Below are 22,886 nucleotides of genomic sequence, written 5' to 3'. Positions count from 1 at the left end.
GAAGTTTCACAAACCAGCATTTTTACAGACTGATGAAAGGCACATCTGTCCCACAGCTGATAAAACAAGAAGCTATCACAAATGGCAGTATTTGCTCTCTTCCATCCATGATCTTCATTCTCAGGCTCAATTGAAACACATTTGCTAACAATATTATCAGTCCTCATCTAGAGGAAACCTTTATTCTTTTTAAGCAGCTGAGAATGGCTTTATAAGACCTGAAGTGCTGGCACTATTCTGTTCCAAATGCACAGGCACCAGCATCACACTCCAGTCCTAAGAACTAGCAGCATAATTCAGATTCATAGTTTGTTGGAATGGCCTCAAAGACACGGCAGCAGAGACCAGTAGATTTGCTGGGCAAGCCAACGTCTAAGCCTTCTGCTACTAGGGAACCACTGAACAACACCAGATCCTCAGTAGTGTAAGTGACCGGTACTGGGGGGATGAAGAAGTGGAGTTAGGAGAGGTAGGAACACAAACCCACCAAACCATCTGCTGGGAAATCACCTTTGTAATAGGAAGGCTCCTGAGACAACCCTCATCCTCACCCATCTTCTCTCCCAAAGGTGGCAGACTGGAAAAATCTCTATCTGATACACAAAGACCTCATGAATCCAAGAACTGCATAAATGAAGGTGGGCCTCCCACAGCAGGCATCAGATTTTATTATTGAGCTTTTACCTCCCTCTTGCCTCCCAAAAAAATTTTGCCTGTGTCATGTGTCAAGTAACACTTCATAAGCATCAACTTCCAATACTGAGTTATCTTCTGCCTAGAATTATGTTTCCTCTTATTTGGTTTCTGACATACATCTGAACAGACCCATTTCTCAAGACACTTGAACTACCTTTGTACACATTTGTCATGGTAACTTAAACCACCAGATGTGGATTTTCTGACCCAGTTCCCTGGTGTTATTTAGAAACTGCTTTGACACCTATACTTCTATGTTAATTTTCCAATTGTTGGGGGTTTTTTTTATTTTCTAGCATTACTTCCTGCATCTCTTTCCCATCAGCCTGTCACAACTGATAACCACACACTACCTTCTTGTCCTATCATTAAGCAGATGAGAACTGCATCAAAGTCATCATACCCCCTAAGCCAAACCCAAATTCTCAGCACTGGTGACACCCCCACCGAAAAGGTATTCAGGTCATTTATAAACATTACCCATAACCACTTCTCTGGAACTTCTCCATCACAACATAGCACACATCAGAACATAAAGTTCCATAGTCACCAGTCTCCTGCTTCTGGCATACAAAAAAAGTCACCAAGAAGCAGACAGCTCAGCCATGGCTTGTAATGATTTTACCTAGATCAATAAAGAATTACTGCACCCAAGAAGGAGGGACAACAAGCAGTCTTCCAAAACCCCTTCTATCACAGCCTCTTCCCTAAGTCTGTAACATACCAGCCCCACCTTTTAAGTCTCTCAGGAGGGAAATAATCAATGTTTATTCCAAGATCCTATGAAACGTAACACTGAGTCTCAAGAGGGCTAGATTTCTCTCTCCTCCATCTCCCACAATCCAGATTCTTTCCTGCAGGAGAAGAAAGTATAGTTCCATATCTACACTTCCTGCATGTACTTCTTTCTCAAGCTACTTACTGTAAGTAAAACTAAAAAAAAAAAAAAAAAAAAAAGTTATTGTGTGTATTGTGTGCCTCTTGCATTATGGCATTCAAATTCCTCTTGTCCATTCTTTACAGAGCTCTACTTATTTCCAATTACAGCCCTCCCTTTAACTCTTCAAATTCAAAATGTCCTCTACGCAAGAGTTCTGGTTCAGAGATGAGTGTCCTTTAAACCAAGGCATTTTTCACAGCAACATCCCACAGAGGAAGTAGTGGGTTTGGTTTGGGGTGGTTTTTTGTGGGTTTTTGCTGTTGTTGTTGTTTTGAGAGGGAGAGAGGGCGAGAGCAAGCACATTACAGAATTAAGAAGTAACTGAGCAAAAACTCCCTACCTATTCACACACTTCCACTTCAAGCATGCAGGAATTGTCCCATGAGTGAAATAAATAAAATTTGGCTTCCTCTGAGTTGGTAGCTCTAAACATAGTAAGGAGCAGATGAGTATTAACGATTTTGCTGAGGTCAGAGTATTCATAACACCTCCATACTCTCCTATATTCACCAGAACTTGCATTCCAGCTTTTCCATCAGAGAATATTCTTATCCCCACCCCTCAGCCAGCTCACATGCTTTTTCACCAAGCATCTATGCATCCAGTGTCAGCCAGCTTCAAAGTTATTGGGTGGAGTCAGACCATATTATGTATGCAGAAGACACAGTCACGATATCCTAATTTCCCAAGGAAGGTGGCCTTAAAAAAAGATGCTCTTGATATTGGACAAAATTAACACTAAAATTGAGCTAAACAACAGCAATGCAAATCACCATATAAGAAGCAATAATCACAGCAATTCACATTGATTTTGAGTCTTAAGATTATTTTGGTTTGATTTCATTATGACAATGATGTCAATCTATCTAGTACACATACATATGACTGAAGGTCTTAAACCATTATTTAAGTGCTTAGAGAAGCCACTAACAACAGAAGGACAAAAATCAACAGCTCGAGACTAACAATAATTTAGAAATAAATCATAACAGCAAGCAGCTAACCAAAGGAACAGGTTACCAGCCTTGCAATGAGGTTAGTGTCAACATCAACATTGGCTGTCATTCCAACAAACATGCTGCAATTCAGCCACATGTTATTGACCTCGATCACATTCAAGTGAAAAAGCAAGCAGTTCCATCATTATAAGACAGACTGGACACTTCTTACACTAACAGTCCGAAGACATCAAAGCAATACTGCATAGTTGGAAGTTATTAATCTAAACTTTGACAAACTACTGGAGCACAAATAAAACATTCACTCCAGGGCCAAATGTTTGTTTATAGATAGCTCTTTGCATGGAGCTCTGAGGTGTTCGTCTTCTATCTTTGTATCCAGAGTAGATAATCAGTGCTTTGCCTAAAAGAATGAAGCGGATGCTTTCTGTGCCAGAACCTATCCTCAGAGAGTGAAATTTAGGTTGCTTTGAAAAAGAAGGGAACTCTTTTATGTTCTTTTTTTTTGCAGTTTGCCTTCTTCAGAGAGTGGGTAACAATATCTCGGGGTACACAGAGATGCCTTACTCTCTCCCACTCAAAAAGCTTTGAAAACAGCCAAGAAGAGCCTATCCTCCCCCCGCAATAATATTTCATGATAGAAGAAACCAAGCCACAAACCATTGAAAACACTGAGAATCTTCCTGCTGATTTCAGTAAGTACTGGAGTGGGCCCATGTTCTAGTTCCCACAATGTGACCGGTATGACAAAAAGGAAAAGGCTAAAGTTAAAAAAAAACCCCACACTACTATTACTTTGCTGCTTTGGATGAAAGACTATTCAAAAAGCAGTCTGTATCCTACTCCTTTATTCACATGAGTCTCTAGAAGTTGTCATAAGGTCTTAGAAAGGCAAATAAGCTACCAGTGGATTTAAATGGATTCATTCAAGTGTTCTCACAGACTGAAGTAAAGGCCAGCAGCATCTACATAAAAGTTTTTTCATTCAAAATTTAATCAAAGCAACATAAGAGGACAAAAAGGTGACAAATCCTACATTACTCCTTCACGCTATTGTGTTCTGAGCTTATGAGCAGGACTAAACACACCACTAAGATCCCTGAAGCACTTCCAGAAAAACTATAAGTATTTTCTGACATGCAACTTATTCACAGGCTTCATTGTTCATGATTCTTTTGGTCCTCATTTCCTGGAGGGTCCTCCTGCAGTGCTGTACATTGCTCAGCTACTGCATGCAACTTAAAGCAGGTAGAATGAGATCCACTAAACAGCTTAATTTTTCCTCTTGGTTCCTAAGGGACAAACAAGTAAGCACCTCATGTAGCACCTACAATGCACAGATTAAACTGACAACTGACTTGGCTGCAAACCCAGACCCTGCAGCTTCAGAAGGGTCATCTTCCTCTTCATCCCAGTTTCCCTCCCCACTTCAGACATTTCAGGTCCTTCCTGGCCAGCTTCTCCTTCTGGTGTTCTGGGTACAACTTGAAAGGTTAAAACACAACTTCTTCTCTACTGAGGTGTCAGGAGCACAGAGTCCTTCCCCACAAGTTCATTGCTACTTGTTCAAGCTCTGCTTCACAGGCCAACCTCCCTCCAGAAATGGGGAAACACACGCTGGGAGGAGATGCATAGCCTCTTTCAGCACCGTGACAGGAGAAAGAGTATTTTTTCACTAACTGGACAGGGAGAGCATGCTGCTTGTTCAATGTAATTTCTGTTTCAATAGTTGGCTATTATCATTTTTCCTGGTAGTAGATCTACAACGTTGCAGTAAAACAGTGCTTGGACAACTACCTCCTTTCTCTCCCTCTCATCTGATATTCCCACTTACTGTCAATCAATACTATGTACACTAGCTAGAGGTCTAGACTGTTTTCCTTTTATATCATGGTATGGTCTTAGTACTGTTTTTCAGAATAGTCTTCTGATACCAACAAATGCGCCCACTCCTCTGCTCGCAGATGTTGTCTCCTTTAGAAGCATGTGTCATTACAATCAGGTACAGTATTGTTACTAAAGATTGTTTTATATTCTAATTTGAAGGATGCTTGAAAACAATTAAGTAGCACGCGGTACTGCCCATTCTGTGATTCACACTTTAGGCTACATAATCGCCAAGTACCATTGTGGGGAGTTCAAAGAGATAACAAGGACAATAAAAAAATCTCAGCACACCTTTCTTCTAAGAAACATCACCTAAAACTACGGAAATGATTGATACTAATGTCACTTCAAGTTCTTCCCTATTTACAGGAGATAGAAGAAAATTATTTTGTGTACTCTTCCCACTAGCCTTCTCTTACTGTTTCTGCAGTAGCTCACATCAACAATCTGTCAGATTCCATTCAAAACATATTTGAAAGATTCTTTTTCCCCCAAACTCCCTGAATTTAAAGAAAAATTTGCTTACGTTGCCTCCCATTCAAATTGAAAGCCAGGTTTAAAGAAGACACAGACAACCTATAGATAAACAATCCTGGGAAAGGGAGGGGACAGAAAAATTGCCATCTTCATTATGACAGCACTTTTTAATAGATCTTTTCGAATCCTGTGGCAAATTTAATACAAGATACTTACTGGGTGGGTTATAGCACAGATGTACCACTGCAACAAGCAGAAGAAAGCACTGGACAAAAATAGGCCAGATTTGTAAAACAAGGATTCAGAGTCTAACAATCACATATCCACATGTGTGTAACTTTGTGGGAGGAATCAAGGTCTACCTGTGTTGTAAGAGACCTACAATAGTTGGGACCACCAAGTGATACGACAAGAGTTCCTGAAAACAGAGTCTGACCCCAGGACCTTCACTGCAGACCTCAGAGGGGTTGAGCTGAGTTACAGCTCTCTGCAACACGTTAGAAAAGCACAAAACATCTGCATTGCTATTACTGAATTTGAGCAGAGGAGTATGCAACTCAGTGTGATCTGTTTAAAAAGAGATGAAGTCTGATTTGACCCAAAATCAAGGGCATTACATCATCATTTATTTAATCTAGAATCTGGCATTACACAGCAGCTATCTCACTGTAATCAGCCAAGAATTTAAGCTTACAGCATGCAATGAAGAAGAAAACACAGAAATGCCAGAAGCATAACATCAACACATGAAAATATTACCATTTGCTTCCAGTAATGGTGGCAGAGGGAAGCACAAGGCAAGCACTGATTGCAGAGTGACAAAGCCATCACACCAAGACCTACACACTCCTTCCTGTATCAACTGGCGCTGCAGGACAACCTGCACCGACCTGAACCTCTCAAAGCCCACCAGAAGTAAGAGCAAGCACAAATCCTGAGCAGTGTATTTTACAAATTAACACACATATCATATTGCAGATAGGTCAGGACAAGCTAATTACACTGAATAACCAAGTGTCAGTTTTACCAATACAGCTACCTGCTGGTTTTGTAGTGGTGGGTTTTTTTTCTTTTATTTCATAAGAAGCATCAATCTCAGCTGACATATTCAGCAAGACGTCAATGCAGCGGCACTTTATATAAGGTGTCCTCTCAAGAGTGATGTTCTTTCACTGTCTGTTACAGTACAGGCCTACAATTACGAGAACTACCATGGGCAAAGTTCTATAAAGTATTTTCTCTGCATGCAACATTTCTCTGCATGGGATGTTTTTAAATGACCACTTTTCATATAACATTCAGTTTTATTATATTCCAGAAAAACCTAAGCATTCCATTCAGAGCCTTTAACCAACAAATTCATCTGGTAGTTATTTGGAAAATGAAAATATGTTCAAGGAATATGCATGTATTAACACATATAGACATTTTAACACTATCTATGGGTTTCTTTTAGCACTAGTGAGAAATACTAAGGCATACCTGGAGTACGCAAGGAACAAAGATATTTAACCTACCTCATCAAAGCTGCTATCTTCTTTCTTCAAGGCTTTAAAATAAAAAAAAAAAAAAAAAGAAATAGTTATCTGTACTGCATTTCAATGAGCACAAAGTAACTAACATCAGAAAAGAGAAAAACAGAGCGGCGTTTTCCTGTTATAAAGAACAGGCTGGCATGAATAACAATTTTATACTCAAAATCTGAATCTGTAAATGGAATGTAGGGCTGCACAGCATGTTTCCAAGAAAGTATTTTTACATATTTATGAAAAATACTATTCTCTCAGGTTAAAGAAAATAAGAGTTTGCAAGGTTGGGGTTGTTGTTTTGGTTTTTTTTTTTTAATTCCTAGTGAGAGTGAAAACACTTTATGGAGAACTTGACAACTTCAAAAAGGGAAAGTATAATAAACACCCAACCATTTGTTCACGTTGTCAAGTACTAAATCTTTATGAAAGACTGTAGCAGGTTTGGTTTTGGTTTTGGGTTTTTTTTACAATATGACTTGCATGAAAGCAGAAGAGATTTCTATCTTTCTTACATTGTTAACCAGCAATTAATCAACAAACAAGAAAGAGGAAAAGAGTGCAGAAATCATGTGATCTGGTAAAGTAAGAAAATTAAGACATGGATAGTTCTGAAGTTCAGAAGCAACAGCATTATCAAATTAAAAAAAAAAAGAAAAAAAAAATAAATTAAATTTAAAAACACCCCAAAATGGTGGAAGCTGTATCAGAGGCATAACAGAGGCAGGACGAGGACACCTGTGCAGAAAGTGCTGCATCTCCACAACCTCTGCCATGTGCTGCAAGGCACAAATCCCAGATGTCCTGTACAGTACAGCAGGCATGGTCCAGCCTCCCTTTGCTTGCCAATTCCCATTGCTTTGGGATGTCAAACACATCTTCCCTCAAGTCTTTGAAGATTACTGTTTTACAATTACTCATTTAGATTTCATGCTCAGTAATGAAACAAAACAAAAAAACCCTGATGTGGAACACTTGAGAACACGCCTCTGATCTTTTCATTTACCTTTCAGGTCACACGACATACAAGCTTTAAATTAGTATATAACACACCTAGGTTATGCTGACAAGCTTTCCTGCCTTACCAAAACATAAGACTTTCACATGACCAAAACATTCCAGGAATAGCCAAACAAAATTTACAATGTAACAGAACAAGAGAAAACAGGAATCTGTGATTCAGTGTGCAGTTTTGGCTTGTCTTAACTTCTACCTTTGACTAAATTTTTAAGACTCTCCAAAAAGAATATGAGAGTTGTGGCCACTCATTTAATCAGATTCTGTTTAATAATAATTCCACTCACAACCAATTCACTACAAAGCATTTTCAAAAGAGATCATCAAACCAGCATATTTTATACAGCTATGTCTTAAAAACGGTTTTGGTTGGTTTGGTTTGTTTTGGTTTGGGGTGTTTGCTTGTTTTGTTTGTTTGTCATTGATTCAATCCTTTTCTTTTTAAACCACTAAAAAAACCTTTGCTGAACTTAAAAATAAACTGTTTACAAATGAACTTCTCATTATCTCAGGTATGTGAGCTATGTGAGTGTACATTAGAGGCAATTACTGAGATGACCTTTGTCTTAGTGAGGAGCTGGTAACAAAGCCCAGGGATGCTCAGAAGGGCCACAGACTGCTCTTGGTGCACTGTGAGCAATCTCAGCAATGTTTTCCCTCTCTTTCTTTCTTTCTTCCTTCCTTTCTTACTATTCTGGTGTTAGTTTTTGACTATAGATACTGCATAAGAAAACTGGAATTAAATGGAGTTAGCTGAAGAGTTCTCAAATATGGTTTTGGTACTGTATGATTCAACAAATGCATAGCCAAGAACTCTTTACATAACTAAAATAGGATGGTAATTTTATAAAATTACTCATTATTAATTTTAATTACATAATTATCAAAGCATAAAACTACGAACCAAATCTAATAAAAGTTTAAATGTGAAAATAAACAATGAGTCAACTGAATCTCTGGAAGTTGGTTAACATACAGTATGGTACATTCATTCATATGAATAACACAGTATGCAAGCAAGGAAATCAGAATTTTTGAACTAATTTGGATGTTCGTATAAAAATGGATATGCTGCCAGAAACTTATCAATAAAAAGAATTCCATACAATTTTCAGATTCTTAGTAGTGTAAGTTCTTTACAATGACCAAAGTATTAAGAGGAACACTCCTTGAAACACCAGAAAAATTCTGCCAGGAGAAAGGGTGCCTTAGCTGCAAAGATGGTTTATTATTCTTGACCTGTGAGTGTGCAATTTCTGCAGTAAAAGGCGTCCTATTTTGGAATATTAACTCCAGTTTGTCACTATAGGACATATGAATTTCCTCTGACACACCACAGTGCCATATCATCCTTTACCAGACTTTCACAAAGCAAGTGCTCAGGCTGAAGGCTCAGAGATGAACAATTTCACACATCACATTTTTCAGCTAAGCAAAACAAACATTGTTAGCACTAGGTACTCTAACAGTTGCAGGCTGGATCATAATTTTGCAGTATGTATGTATAATACAGCCAGTTCTTCATCACCCTCTGCCAGTCTCCATATGTGGTGGCTGGAAAGCATCAGTTCTCAGTTAAGGAGATGAGCCAAGTCTTGGGGCTACTGTTGGTACCAAATAATGGCCCTTCACTGTGCCCCAGGGATGACTAATCTGGTTTTAAGGCTACCTCCTCTTTTATCTAAAGATGCTGGGGAAATAGCTTCAAACATTACTTAACATACTGTGGCACACTGTAGCCTCTCCAATAGAGGATTAGTTTGTGGGGAGAAAGTGATCCTGAAGGTAGTTTCTTAACTTGCAAGCCCTAGCAAAAAAACAAAACCAAAAACAACAAACACTGCCAATGACAAGTAGGATACATTTCCATCACTCCCATCCAACAGGCTAACATAAACTTTGGCATCAAAATGATGGGGTCTCATAGTATTGGAAGAATTGTATTTGGCAGCTGGGATGCTGCCAACAGAGTGGGAGGCTCAGCAGTGCTGCACCATGCCAAGAATGGCCATCAGGTGTTCCCTACTGCGGCATGGGAGAGTCGGACTTGCTAATTTTTTGACTCCAACACCATGTTACTCTTGTATCACTTACATGGTTATGCTCATGTTGCTATATCGTGCACTTAAACCTATGAAAACACACAAATTGCAGCAGAACAGGAAAAGTTAAAAGATCATCACCATTATTTATAATAAATCACAACTGAACAGATGAGTGATAAAATTCCAGATTAGACACGTATTAAATCAGTCATTTGCAAATCTCACGAAGGAACGAGCTCTTCAAAAAAAAAGAGCTGTAAAATCAGAGTGACAAATACTCAGAAAGACTTTTTCTAATGAGGTTTTGGTTTTCTCTCCTTCATTTCAAACTAAGAGTTAAGTACAGCATGTGTTTTAACTGACGATTTCCTGGTATGCAAGTCAAGAGTTTTTTAAACACAGGCTTACTTTGCTTGGGTTTATCTGTGGCTTTGGGTATCAGGGAGTGGACTATGTTCAAACCTCATACTGATAAATTAGAGGTTTTTTGCTGAAAGTGCAGTCACTACAGTGATGAGCATCTGAAGATCGAACAGTCTTGCTAGTAACAGCTGAGGTTTTAATCACAAAACAACCACCACAAACAAACAAAAAAAACAGGCACCCAACCACACTCCCATACTGCTGAACACACAAAGAACTCAAGGAGCTGGAAGACATCCATGTCTCCAAAATCAGGCCAAAGCTCCCAAGGAAACTACAAGGTTGTTTATTTTGTGAAAAATGACCGAAAGAGATGATCACACAACAGAGCCAACTAAAACATACAGAAATTACCAGCCAGAGGTGCTCTGCTCCCTAAAAGGCATTAATGGGACTATCACTGTCACAAGAAAGCAGCATCCTCATTCAAAATATTTTCTTTCTTTAATGACTTCTGCCATTAGTGAAACCTTTCCACAGTTCTGTATAAGAGCGTCTCTCTGTATCTATAAACTCGCACACAGACACGTGACAGACCAAACACCTGACTGCCTTTTTTTTTTTTCCTAATCAAAGAAAGTTAAATGCATTTTACAAGTTTAAGACTGATGATAGGCGAAAGCTATTTTCATATTGGGACAAAGAGATGTACAACTTGCCATTCACTTCACAATTGAAACTTGGCATTTACCCTTGAAACTCTCTGGTTTACCAATACGAATGAGCTTTTCTCAGAATTTTCATCTTACAGTATGACAATAAAACATACCTGATTTCAAATGCTATCCTATGCTTAAAGTTTGCAGTCCTTAAAAGCTAAAAGTAGTACAGTGAATGCATATAAAACACATGAAAAACTATAATGCCCACATACTTCAGTGCACCTCCTTGGTAGGGGTTCAGAGGAACAACCACAACCACACACTACAGCTCGTGGCCGCAGCACAGACACTTCACATCCTCTCACTGGGACAAAGCAGCTCTGAAAGTTGCCCCATGTCTGCCAGCCAGACTGGCTGTAAGGGAAAACGTCCCAGTGGGACAACCCCACTGGGCTGCAGAAGGGTCCTTATGGAGGGCCTGCAAGGACAGGAGCTGCTGGGACTGCTGACCCATCCCAGCTGCTGACCAGCTTTCTGGCACTGCCTCCAGCTGCTCTGCCCCCCAATCCCGGGGACACCTCACACCTCCTGCAATGTACCTTCTCTCCCTGCTCCACTGCATGTTGATGCTGTCAGTGGGAATTAATACAGTGAATTAAGCAAAGCAGTGTGCCAAAGAGCAAGCTATACACCAGTCTGAGCAGACCAGAACTCTTTGGCATTGTTCTCAGTAATAAATGCGACTGCAAAATAAACTGGTGCCAAAACCAGAAGTGGCATGGTGATAGCAAGAGATAACACGCTCAGCAGCAGCGTTCAGATAACGCTACCTCAGGATGCTTCATGTCAGTGAAAGAACGACAAGACTTTGCAGCAGATGACAGACTTCTTTTGTCTGGCCTCCTAAATCACTGGGCCGCCGCTATCAGCTTCAGCATCTCATGCCTCAACTTAAAACAATGTGCAGCCCGAAAAAAAATAAATTACCAGACCTGCAACAAAATGAAAATAAGGATTTGTTTTTTGCCAAGGTTTGTCTTCGGCAATGGAGGCACGCTAGCCAACTCTCATTTATAGTTTGGGTTTTTTTCTAGCCTATTTCGGGCTAACTCCACTACAGACCCACGCAGCACTGCCGGGAAAGAGCTGTTATTTTCCCAAGAAACGTTTTTCTGGAACAGCGTTGGTTCGGGTGTTTCCAGCCTTGCAGCGCTCAACCTACAGCCCCTGCAACCGAGCGAACCCCTCACTCCTCGCCGGGCACCCTTGCCCGTGCTCCGCCGCCGGCGGGCACGGCGCTGCCCGGCAACGAACCGACCCCCCTGCCCTCCGCAGCCGGGACCCCCCCGGGGGCTCCAGGCAGCGCCGTCGGGGTCCCCTTGCGGGTGCAGGACTCACCTATTCGGCCGAAGCTCTCCGATAAAGTTCTCCGCAACTTTTTCATCCTGCTGATCTTCTCGGCGGAGTGCGAGTCGATCATGTCACACATGGGGGGGCGACGCCCCCCCGCTCGCCAGCCGCCACCCCCGCTCCCCTGGCTCCGGGGGAGACAACCCCCTCTCCGGCTCCGGGACTCCCCAGTTGTCCCGGGGAGCCGCCGGGCGCAGCGGGACAGCGCTGGTCCCGCCCGAGAAAGGAGCCTTAAGCCGCGGCAGCGGCTGCTGCTGCTGCCGCTCGGCTCCCCGCCGCCACCGCCCGGCTCATCGCTCCGTCCCGTTCCGCCCCCCTTCCCCGGGCTGCCCCGGCAGAGGCAGACGCGGCGGGGAGGGCAAGGGGGGAAAGCAGCGCCGAGGAGAGACGGAGGAGTGAAAGGAAAGTCCGGCGAGGGGCTGCGGGCACCGGCGGAGGGAGGGAGCCAGCCAGGGAGGGAGGGTGCGCGGAGAGAAAGGGGGAGGCGGAGCCTGGGCGGGCCTGGGAGCCCCTGTCGCGGCCGGGGGGAGGCGGCCGGCCCTGCCCGCGCTGGCAGCCGCCGGAGCCGAGTCCCCGGCAGCCCCGCGGCGCCCCCGCCCGCCCCGCGCCGCAGCCGCCCCGCCCTTCCCCGGGCGGCGGGACGGGCGGTTACCGGGGTGAGGTTGGAGGGAGAGGAAGCGGCGGCGGCGTGAGGGGGGAAGGCGGGGAGAGCTGGGCCGGGCGGGCCGAGGGATGCGGGCTTTCTGCGGGCGCGTCCCGAGCGGGAGAGCGATGTGGCAGTCCCCGCCGGGAGCCCTTAGGGCGGGGGCAGCATGGAAGATGTTTGTGGTAGCGTTTGGTTGGGGAACAAATACATCGTGTGCATCGGGGGTGTCGGCGCCCCAAGCCATTGCATCGCAGTCTTCTGGGGACGCGCTGCCTTATCCCCCGAGCCGGCAGAAGTCACCGCGTCGGGGCGCGCCGAGGACGCCAAGGGCTCCGCTCCTGGGCGAGGGATCCGCTGCTCCGTGCGGAGCGCGGCTTTTAAAGGCCGGTGCAAGTTGTGTAGGTTTGGCGGCGGAAGAAGCCGCCCTCCCGGCCTGATTTCTGGGTGGGTGTTGGCTGGGATGCTACCCCAGCAGCCGTGGTGAGGCTGGTAGGAAAAGGGCCCCTTGCTGTGAGTGTACACCCAGCCCTTCAAGTTGAAACTTGGGCTCCTCTCCATTTATGTCTCAAAGCACGGCCAGATAATATGCCTTCAAGTGCGCTAGTCTGCAGCTTAATGAGTGTTGGGAGCTTTTGATCTTGTTAACTCAATTGAACCAACATTATTGAAAAATAAATCAGTTTAACCCATCAAGATGGATGGCCATGTCTAGTCTAAAATTTAAAATAGGTACTTTTCAAGAACAATACACGTTAGGTAACACATTTTAAAGCCCAGGTTTGCATGGTTTAAAATGTGTTTAAATGCATGTTATCTGATTAAAATGAACCTGGGTTTTAATGAGGCTAACTAACACAATTTACTGGGATTAGATGGTGTCCAAGCTAAGAGTTGTTAATTCAATTTTAGAAGCACATTTGTCTAGACAAGTGTTTAGGTGGGTTGGTTTTAAGCCATCTGTAACTCGAAGCTCTGGGATCAGACCTTTCTATTAAAATGCAGCAGAGGTGGCAAATATGTAGCATCTCAAGGTGGAAGTTTATCTATTTTTTACTATAATCTACTCTAAGTGTTTATACTTGTATCTCTTGTGGCATACAAAATAATGGTGAATTGTGCTGCTATATAGCAATACAATCACCCTGGTGAAATATCTTATACATAACCCCTGAATCTGCAGACAGTTTGATAAAAAGGCTTTCAGAAGTGTGAATACTGTTGACCCTGTTAGCATCTTGGAAACAGGAGCTAAAATGGCACTTTTAATGTTATCTGTGTCATGTTATGGAAGGAAATTGAAACAAGGTGGAAACAGAAAGGTTGTAAATAGCAATGCAGGGAAAGAGAGGAGAGATAAAAATTACAAAGAAACAGAGAAAAGAAGGGAGGACACAAGCACTTAAGGATATTTTATTCAGTCATTGCAAAAAATGACATTTAAGTCCTTAATAAAAGTTGATAGTTTCACCTTTGTTTAAATGTGACGTTACTGTTGGTGAATATTTCTGCTGAGTGGAGGGGAAAATGCCATCATCATAAATAAAATATTCTGGTCCAGGAGCTGAAACTAAGTTTAGCATCTGAGCCCTTCACACTTTCCATACATGCCATTCACACTGGGCAGCCCTGCTGCGCAGCTGAGACTTGTACCAACACCACTGTAATTCAGTCTGCCACTTGCTTTCGGCAATTAGGTATATAGTTTCTGAGAGCTTCTAAGGAACCCATAATGAACTGTGCTTAACTGATAGATGGTGTCTTACCTGGTGAAATAGCCTAGATACTAGGACCTAGTGAAGGTGGACCGATATTCCCATTTTGCCCCTATTTCTAGATAAACTATGACTTTGTCACTTGTGGAGGACAAGCTTCTGCGAGGCTACCACAGTGTGTTCAGCTGTCTTTGACAGAAGCACAGGCAACCTAGAGTTTCTGACAAGCATCTGGCTTTGCAACTGCTTGGGAGTGATCTACGAGAATATGTCAGTGTCTTTTAAATCAATGAAAATTTTGCCTAAATTAGACATCAGTGTGGTGCCAGTGAGAGAAACTCAGGCCTCGTCTTCTGAAAATTGTACAACCTCAATGTGCAGAGATGCCACACAGACTTTCTCCAGCAGAGGAAGGATGAGCTTGAAGCTGTGCACAGATCCTCAAACTGCACACTGCAGTTTGTGTTATTCTTCCCTCAGTGGCCTTTAGTTGACAGAAATATTTCTGTTAAAGTCCTTCTTTGTTCTCTCCCCCACCCAAACCTCTTCTGTTTCCAAGGGTACTGGTGTTGAAAATTAATTGAATTCAGGAATGTGGAATCACTTTTGTAGCTTTAATCAAGCTCATAAGCTGGCGGTTCTTATTTTTCTTTTCTGTATTTCCATCACCCATCTCAGGAAACCAGTAAAGCAGAAATGCGCAATTAGCAAACCACAGAGATAGCAGCTATTCTAAGGATGATGTTTTGCTTCCTTGTAGGGGCAGACTTTCAGCTCTGTTTTTATGTTTAAATCTTGCAATTTGTGGCCTGAGAAAATTGACATGAAAAAAATGCTAAATAATATTGCTGTTTGCTGCCTTCTTCCACAAGCCTGTACAAAGGTAGAGCATGTTTGTATTTGATGGGGCACCAGCATCATAAAAAGCCAGGCACTTGATGTACAGCGTCCTTTCTCACATCAGCTCCCCAAAGATATACCCTAAATAAAAACCTGCTTGCAGTTACTTCATGATTCCAGCATCTCCTTACCTGGCTTTGGTAAGAATTCACTACAAATCCTGACCTCTACCACTGCCACTGAGTCATGCTGAATCACTCTGCAAATGTAAGGATTATCAAGTGCAGGAAAAATATTTGCCAAGATATCACTTGGCAAGTTGGACAACAGGAAACATTTGTCTCCACACATCTTGCGAGCCAGCAAGCTTAATCATTTAAATGTTTCGCACTGAGGTATGGGTTGGGTTTATTTCTGAAGAAGGGGAGACAGCAGGGCTGGCAGTTTGTTCATTATTGTGTAAAATAACATATTGTTTGAGGCTATAAGCAAAGCGGTCATGGGCCTGGAGCACGGGGTGTGCCAGCAGTCTCCTTGCTGCAGATGGAGCAGCCACGGTTGCCCTATTCATTACTTGCAGGGTAAGATGAGACAACAAAAAATAAATCCGTGATGCGTGGTGCAGATGGTGGCTCAGAGTGTAATGCAGAGCTGTGCCCTTTCCAGATCTCAGGGCATTTGCTGTTGATTTTATAAAGTGATTTTATATGGCCTGAGCTCTTTCTAAACCTCTGTGTTGGTTCACCGACCCCCCCCAGCATTTCTCCTCAGGGGCTCTTGAAAAGCAGTGTACCTACTTAGGTTACATTCTTGGGCCAAGTGTTTGAATCTCAGAAACCTTAGGAGCACATAAACAAGCAGTGTGTGTTTGTGGAAGAGGTAGTTAATGCCGTTGCTTTGGAGCATTAGGTGGGCAGAATAAGCCCTCGCCTCAAGGCTGTCTGGGGGATGAAATAGTCAGTATGACTGTCCTGCCAACCCTTCTGCTGCCAGTATAAAGTAGATTTTCATAAATCTCCCTGGCTGGAGATGTTCTCTGTTAGGCCAGTCTGCTCACCTTGAAAAGATCTCTCTCTGCTGCGGCGTCTGGGACCTGAGTGCTAGGAGCTGTGTTGCTTGTTAACACAGCAGTCCTTTTGTGACCCTCCGGTGATGAAGATGGATGTTACACTCCCCCTCCTCTCCCTCTCCCCACAATCTCACTTTCACTTGTCCTCTAGTAATACTCAATCCAAGATGACTGTTATCCAAAGAGAAAGCCAAGCTCTGCTAACACAAACGGTGCCGTATCCTTAGGGACATGACCTTTAAGCTCTACTAGCAAAATGTGTTAGTGACAAAAATTAAACTGCAACAACAACAGGAGAATAGTACCTGCGTAATCTATGTCCACATCATAACTTTAGCCCCCAAAAGCTCTCAGAGCTGACGTATCATTTATTGCCTTATTGGTAAGTGTTATTAAATCCCAGAATTTATTAACCTGTGGAAATTTCCCCTGATGATACTCTGTGCATCCCTGCTGATGATAGAAGGACAAACAGGCTCAGATGTTGTCTCTCCAGCCTGGCTGCAGTTGCCAGACCCTGCTCCATGGGGTAGGGAGGGATGAGTTAGGGCTCACACAAACGTCATTCCAAAGGTGCAATGGGGAGAGCCTGGTTTTCCTAGTACCTTGTGGCCAGCTGCTGCTTAGAGATGGCCCGCTGAATCACCCATGGTTTTACTTCTCCAGTAACCTCTCATGGCCATTTTTTTTTCATGTACTAACATGTGTATTACTTGTTTTATGTTTCATTCTTTATACCATCGCATTAGAGGTGGCATGGCTACAGATGGAACTTAGCATTTTTAACTTTGACGCTTGTAGTTCCTGTCCCTGTCAGGCATCTTCCTCATGGCATAAGTGAGTACACTTCCATTGCTAAGGAAGTATGAGCTCTTTCTGGTTTGGCCATGACACCGAGTTGCAGGTTAACCCTGGTGGGCAACTGAGCACTGCACAGCCACTTGCTCACCCCCCACCCCCTCTGCCCCGCCTTGAGAACTGAAGAGAAAAGGAAGAGCAGATGCAAGAAGTCTTATGAGTTGATAATTTTATAAGCAAAGGAGAAGCAGAAAAAGAAAGAAAAGGATAAACAAGTGATGCAAAGGCGATCAGTCACCACCTCCCACAGGTACAGCAATGCCCAGCCTGTTCCTGAGTAAACGATGGCTAACCTACCTACACCCTGCTCCTCTCCGTTGTGTTTCTGAGCTTGCCATTACGGGACATGGAGTATCTCTTTGGATAGTTTGGGTCATCTGCCTGGTTGTGTCCCCTCTCAACCTCTTGTACACCTCCAATCTATTCACTGGGGGGACAGGATGAGAAACAGAGGTGGCCTTGATGCTGTACAAACACTGCCCTGCAGTAGCTAAAACATTAGTGTGTTGTCAGCGTTGTTTTGGTCACAAATGTAAAACATAGCACCATGCCAGTCACCGAGAAGACAATTAACTCCATCCCAGCCATACCTTGTACACACAGATGGAGGGAATCACACTACTGATACAGAGTGGAGAGAAAAAAAAAATCAGGAGTGAAAATGCGTCAGAAATCTACATACTTCAAACTAATGAAGTAACATAAGTATCATTTATAAAACTAAAGCTTTTACAATGTATGCTGCACTATAAATTGTGTAATCTCAGAGATTCTGCTGGGCAAGTATAACATGTTAGATTTGCAGGAATATATGAGCTGAGATGCTTTCCAGTTTAGGATCACCTGGCTACCTAGCAACATAGCATTGATGCTGAATGTTGTTTCTGTGAAATAAATGGAAAAACCTTTTAATGAGCTCATTTTCTTGTGCCATCTTGACAAAAGTCTAGTAAAAGAGAAAATGGGATTTGAAATCTAATGGCCTCAACCATTGTGACATCAGACCCCAATGTTTTGAAGTCACTGAAATGTTCAAAAAACCCCCTCATAATGGTGCAAAATGAAGCATCAGGAGGACTGAGGTTGATCCATTTAGATACATGCAAAAAGCATGTGTGAATCATGACATTTCATCATAAATATTTAATGAAGGGTGTTTACTGTAACATCACAACTGTTCTTTGCAGCAAAACCCTTGGCTATCACCAGCACTGTAGCACTGTTGTGCAACTCAAAGGTCTGTGCCTGGGTGCATGTGAAGCCCAACTGACTCGGGCTGGGAAAATATGAGACTTAACATACACAGCCAAGGGAAATTTCTCATGGGCATGGATCCTCTTGTAGGTAAACCATGATATTGAAAACATGGAGGCTCAAACCCAGTTGATTCTGGGTGTGAATATTCAAGTGTTACCTGTAAAATTATATACCCATGTGCTGATATCGCATGAAAACAAGGTTAAAATATAAACCCTACTTTATTTCTAAGATCTCTCCAGCTTCTTATTGGTTTGGTTTTGGATTATTTCCCCACATCTCATCTAGTTTAATCATTTGCAATGACTAGCATTTAGACAAGACATATTAGGTAAGCAGCATATTGGATGGACTCTATTTATTCATCTCTCCCTGGTTTTTTTTGGATTGCTCTAGTCTGTAGGACAGAGTATAATGGGAATGTTACCTCCACAAAGAAAGATAAATTCTCCCCCCAAAACAATACAAAACCTTTGCAAGAGTTATATATGAAAGGCTGCTTTGTCAAAATGGAGACCTACCCTCTTAATGTGAAAATCTAGATGGACTTCAGGCATGTGTTCAAACAACGCTTGTTCTTTCCACTCAGCTCTATCCCAAAATCAGCACCTAAACCAGTTAAAAACAGTTCAGCCCACATGCCGCTCTTCGCTGAGAGAAGGTTTCGGAAACTGTATCTTGAAGTTTTATTTAGTTCCTATCACTGTGGTAACGAAGCACTGCACAAAATTAAGTACCACAAAACCACAACGGAGTACTCTCCTTCACTACTCACTTGCAGTATCTTTGGTCTTCACAGAGTCAGCACAAACCAGTGCTCCAGATAGCTGAATCCAGGTCTTTCTTACAATGCAGTCGCAGTATAGGCTCTGGTTGCTGTTTAGGGGCCTTACATAGTGATAAGGGGTCTTATAGAAGTGATGTCTATGCAGATAATGCAGATATGGTCTCTGTCACAACAGTGTTGCAGTCAAAATTTACAATGGAGGACTGTCAGAGTACATGTGATAGTTGGAGAACGGTAGTACCCATCATCTGCAAAATGAGTCAGAAGCACGAGGCACAGAAAATTGGCCACTATGGAGTATATTTCCCAAGAAAAATGAGGTTTTGAGGAAGATGAAAGAGAGGCTTTGTGCTTGTTTAAAGCCCTGCTTCCAGGAGTTAGGGAGAATGTATAAAGACGTTCTAAAGAAAATGCAACTGAAGAGGAGCTGACGACACTAATTAGAGGTAGGAGTTGGTGCCACAGCAGAACTTAAGTAGTTCATGGATTTATGTAATTGGAAGTTTTAAAAGGAAATAAAAGGTGGGGGTGTTTAATACAGCAGAAGATAGAGAGGCAGCAGAAAGAAACAAAGCAGGAAAGAAATACTTGGGATGATAAGCTGGAAAGATGACCCATAAACCAGATTTTGGAAAACAGGATAAATAACCTTTATCAAAACTGAGGGATAGGAGCTTGTGGCAGCCAATCTGTGAGATGAAGGTTTTAGCTACATGGAAGAAAAGTCACACTGGAAAGAAGGTGCTGCCAGATTTGAAGAGCCTGGACCTTTGTGAAAAACAAGATGTGACAGTTCCCTCAGTATTTTTTTAAATAAAGCATGGAGTAAATGCTAAAAGGTGAGACCTCCTGCAAAATTAGGAGGAGAAAAGCCCAGGTTATTGTATTAAATTTGTGACTGACTGCAGGCATACCAATTAATTATGGTACTTGTAACAGTCTTGTCAGGATAGTGCTGTGAAAACTTGGAGTGGCTGACCTATAAGCCAGGTGACAACACAAGTTATTTTAATGAAGTGCTTTTCATATAGACTAGCAAGAAACAAGTCACAGCAGAGAGCATCTGCGTTAGTTGTAATGACGTCTTAGTTCATTTCACCCCTTGTAACCTGAGCTATCCAGAGTCCATTTCATCCACTGCCTGAGCCCTGGCTGGCCCATACTGCTCCACAACAGTCTCACTGGGATCCCACTGCCTCTTGAAGAACCTCTTAAAACACACAGCTCTCCACAGGTGATGAAAGGACAGGACCTTGGACAAATATTGTGAAGAAGTGCTGGGTGGAAGGAGTGCTCTCCAAAGGCCGAGCAGTCTATTCTAGACATGCATTTTTGACATACCAAAGCCGGTGAGTCAGAGACTGGTGAGTAAGAAAAATCATATGAAGAGGAAAGCAGTGGACTGGGACCATTAGGCTGGAAACACAAGAGGAGTGTCAGAAGCAGATTGAGATCTGAGCAGGAAGGAGTCAGTCTGGCACAGAGAAGAGGACCTGTGATTCATCCCTGCGAAGCTGCTGGCCAGAATTGCACAGTGGCTTCAGAATTTAATGGCACTAAGAGGTCCTAGTACATCACTGATCTACCACATTCATTATTATTGTTGTTGGTCTATATGCAAACATGGGTTATTACAAGATATGTCTGCTTGCATCAGTAATGAATTGATGCCAAAACACAAGCAATATTGCAACTAACTTTATTCAAAGTTTACAACTCTTGATTATTTATCTTACTGAGATTTTAAAGATCAAATTTTAAAACAACAGATTTCGAGCCCAATATCCATTCACATCAGCTAAGCTCAAGCTTGAAATTAAGTACCTAAACTCTTTATCTAATTGGTGAAAATAAGTGGGCGATTCAGGACTAATTCCCGTGCTTATTTCTGAGTTTATATAAGAAAAATTCACCAATCTCAAGGTGCTCTAGCAGGACTTAATTTACTTGTATAGGATTTTCCAGAATTTGTATTTTATATTTCTCCTTTATAAAATGTGATTAAATGGGCAGGACTTTCAGTCTGATTCGGTTTAATGTAGCAAGAGTTTAGAAAGTAAGTAATCCCGCATTATTTGCTAAAGTATTTACATTATTTCTGAAATTCCTCTTGCAGTGACAATCATCCAGAATTGATGTATCTCTAAGATTTATAAAAAGTGATACACAATATAAATAAGTATGGATACCCAGGGAAAAAGGTCCCTGGGGAGCAATTCACAAGACAGATTCCCTGCAAGGTAATTTTTTCTGGTGAAAGCTTCACTTGACAGAGTCCCTGTTAAGAAAAATGTCTTTCAGAAAAAATATCTGTGGGTTATACAGTCCTAAGGAAAGCCCCTGATAATTCCAGCTTCCTGAGTTCACAAAACAAGGCTCTCATAATTGCATGTCGTGCTCCAAGCATCCCAAAGGAGCTGACACTAAGCCTTCATTCCTCCACCCCAATTAAATGAAACAAAATCCGTATTGCCTTAGAGCCACCTTTTCACCTGGTTCCTCCAGTTCATAGATAGCTATTTGCTGTAGAAGAACCTTAGATTCTATGAGAATTTAACACACTATTTCTCAATTGCTAGTGAGAACAAGAGGAGGAAACATAGAAAACCAGTAAAACAGAATAACCCATGTCTTCTCCTTGGTACTAGAGGAACAGCAGACAGAAAAGACCATCAAGAAGAAGAGAAGGGAGTATATTCTGGACATTCTTCAGGAGAAAACAGATTAGGAGGCAAAGGACATGGTCCTTCAAGGAACAGAAAGAGATCCTCAGCTGCAAACAGCCAGCTTTATCAGAGTGAAGAAAACTTCTCAGCAGTGATACGTACTTCTTGGGTAACTTCTCGCTGTTTATTTACTGCATGACAGAGATGTTCCTGTTTCTGGCTCCCTCTAGATTCTTCATCATTTTGGACTCTCAAACAAGCAGTGTTGTAGTGCCCAACCATTGCCACAAGCCAGACCCTTTGCCAGTGTGCTCCAAGGCATGGCAACCACGCAGACCTTCTCCTGCCCTCAGAGGGTTCATCAAATTCTGCAATTCCAAATATTGTACAGGGATGGACATTTTCTCTCACTTAACCAAGTTCAGTTTTGGGTGATGGTGTCTAAATGTACTTTTTTATTGTTTACTAGAATCAGGATGATTCCACAGCATTGTTCTTGCTTTTTTTTTTCACCTTTCACACTGAGGATTAAAGATCAGCCTTGGAAAGTGATAGCCAGTGACCTAGCAGGGCTTTCTGTGATGCAGTGGTGTCCAAAGGTCATCTGTCTTTTCAAATAGAGAATCCAGCTGCTGTGATTCATGGTCTGTGTTTGATGTCAACAAGAACATCGGTTGCAGTAATGACAAACAGCTCAGGCTGTGTCTAGCTTCCTGTCCAGCTGAGCAGCTTTCATATTGAGTAAATGAGCACAGTTTTGTATCATAGATCTTCCAAGAATAACTCAAAGACAAGACCTGCTTTATTGTGTCCAAAATATATTTAAAAGCTAACTTATACTTTGTTTCTTGCTGGAAGCCCCAATTCCTAAGTTATGATCCTTGATGCTCCAGTATGCTCCTTCATTAAGTATATTTTTGTCTGTCTTCATTCAGGTGAAGTCATGTATCTGTATTTTAGAGTTCATCAGGTGGTGCAACCAGTAGATAAAAGGAAAACATTAAAATATTTTTAATCCATTTGGTGTACTGAAAAGAATGTCAGGAAGGAAATTTGTAATAAAAGACAT

General features: G+C 42.3%; 1 protein-coding gene across 1 annotated transcript in view; it reads right to left on the bottom strand.

Annotated features, from left to right (window-relative positions):
- Positions 1 to 12,477, bottom strand: part of CDK14 (cyclin dependent kinase 14) — a 319,525-nt gene extending 307,048 nt beyond the window's left edge. Inside the window, exons 1-2 of the mRNA XM_013367818.3 lie at positions 11,971 to 12,477; positions 6,477 to 6,508 (exon numbers count right to left, since the gene is read on the bottom strand). Of these exons, the coding sequence (XP_013223272.1) occupies positions 6,477 to 6,508; positions 11,971 to 12,061 (123 nt within the window). The 5' untranslated portion in view covers positions 12,062 to 12,477. The remainder of the gene's footprint in view (positions 1 to 6,476; positions 6,509 to 11,970) is intronic.
- Positions 12,478 to 22,886: the final 10,409 nt, after the last annotated feature.

Source organism: Columba livia, chromosome 2, assembly GCF_036013475.1.
Source record: "Columba livia isolate bColLiv1 breed racing homer chromosome 2, bColLiv1.pat.W.v2, whole genome shotgun sequence".
NCBI classification, from domain to species: Eukaryota; Metazoa; Chordata; class Aves; order Columbiformes; family Columbidae; genus Columba; species Columba livia.
Note: the sequence above shows the minus strand (reverse complement) of the source record. Positions and strands in the feature narration are given on the sequence as shown.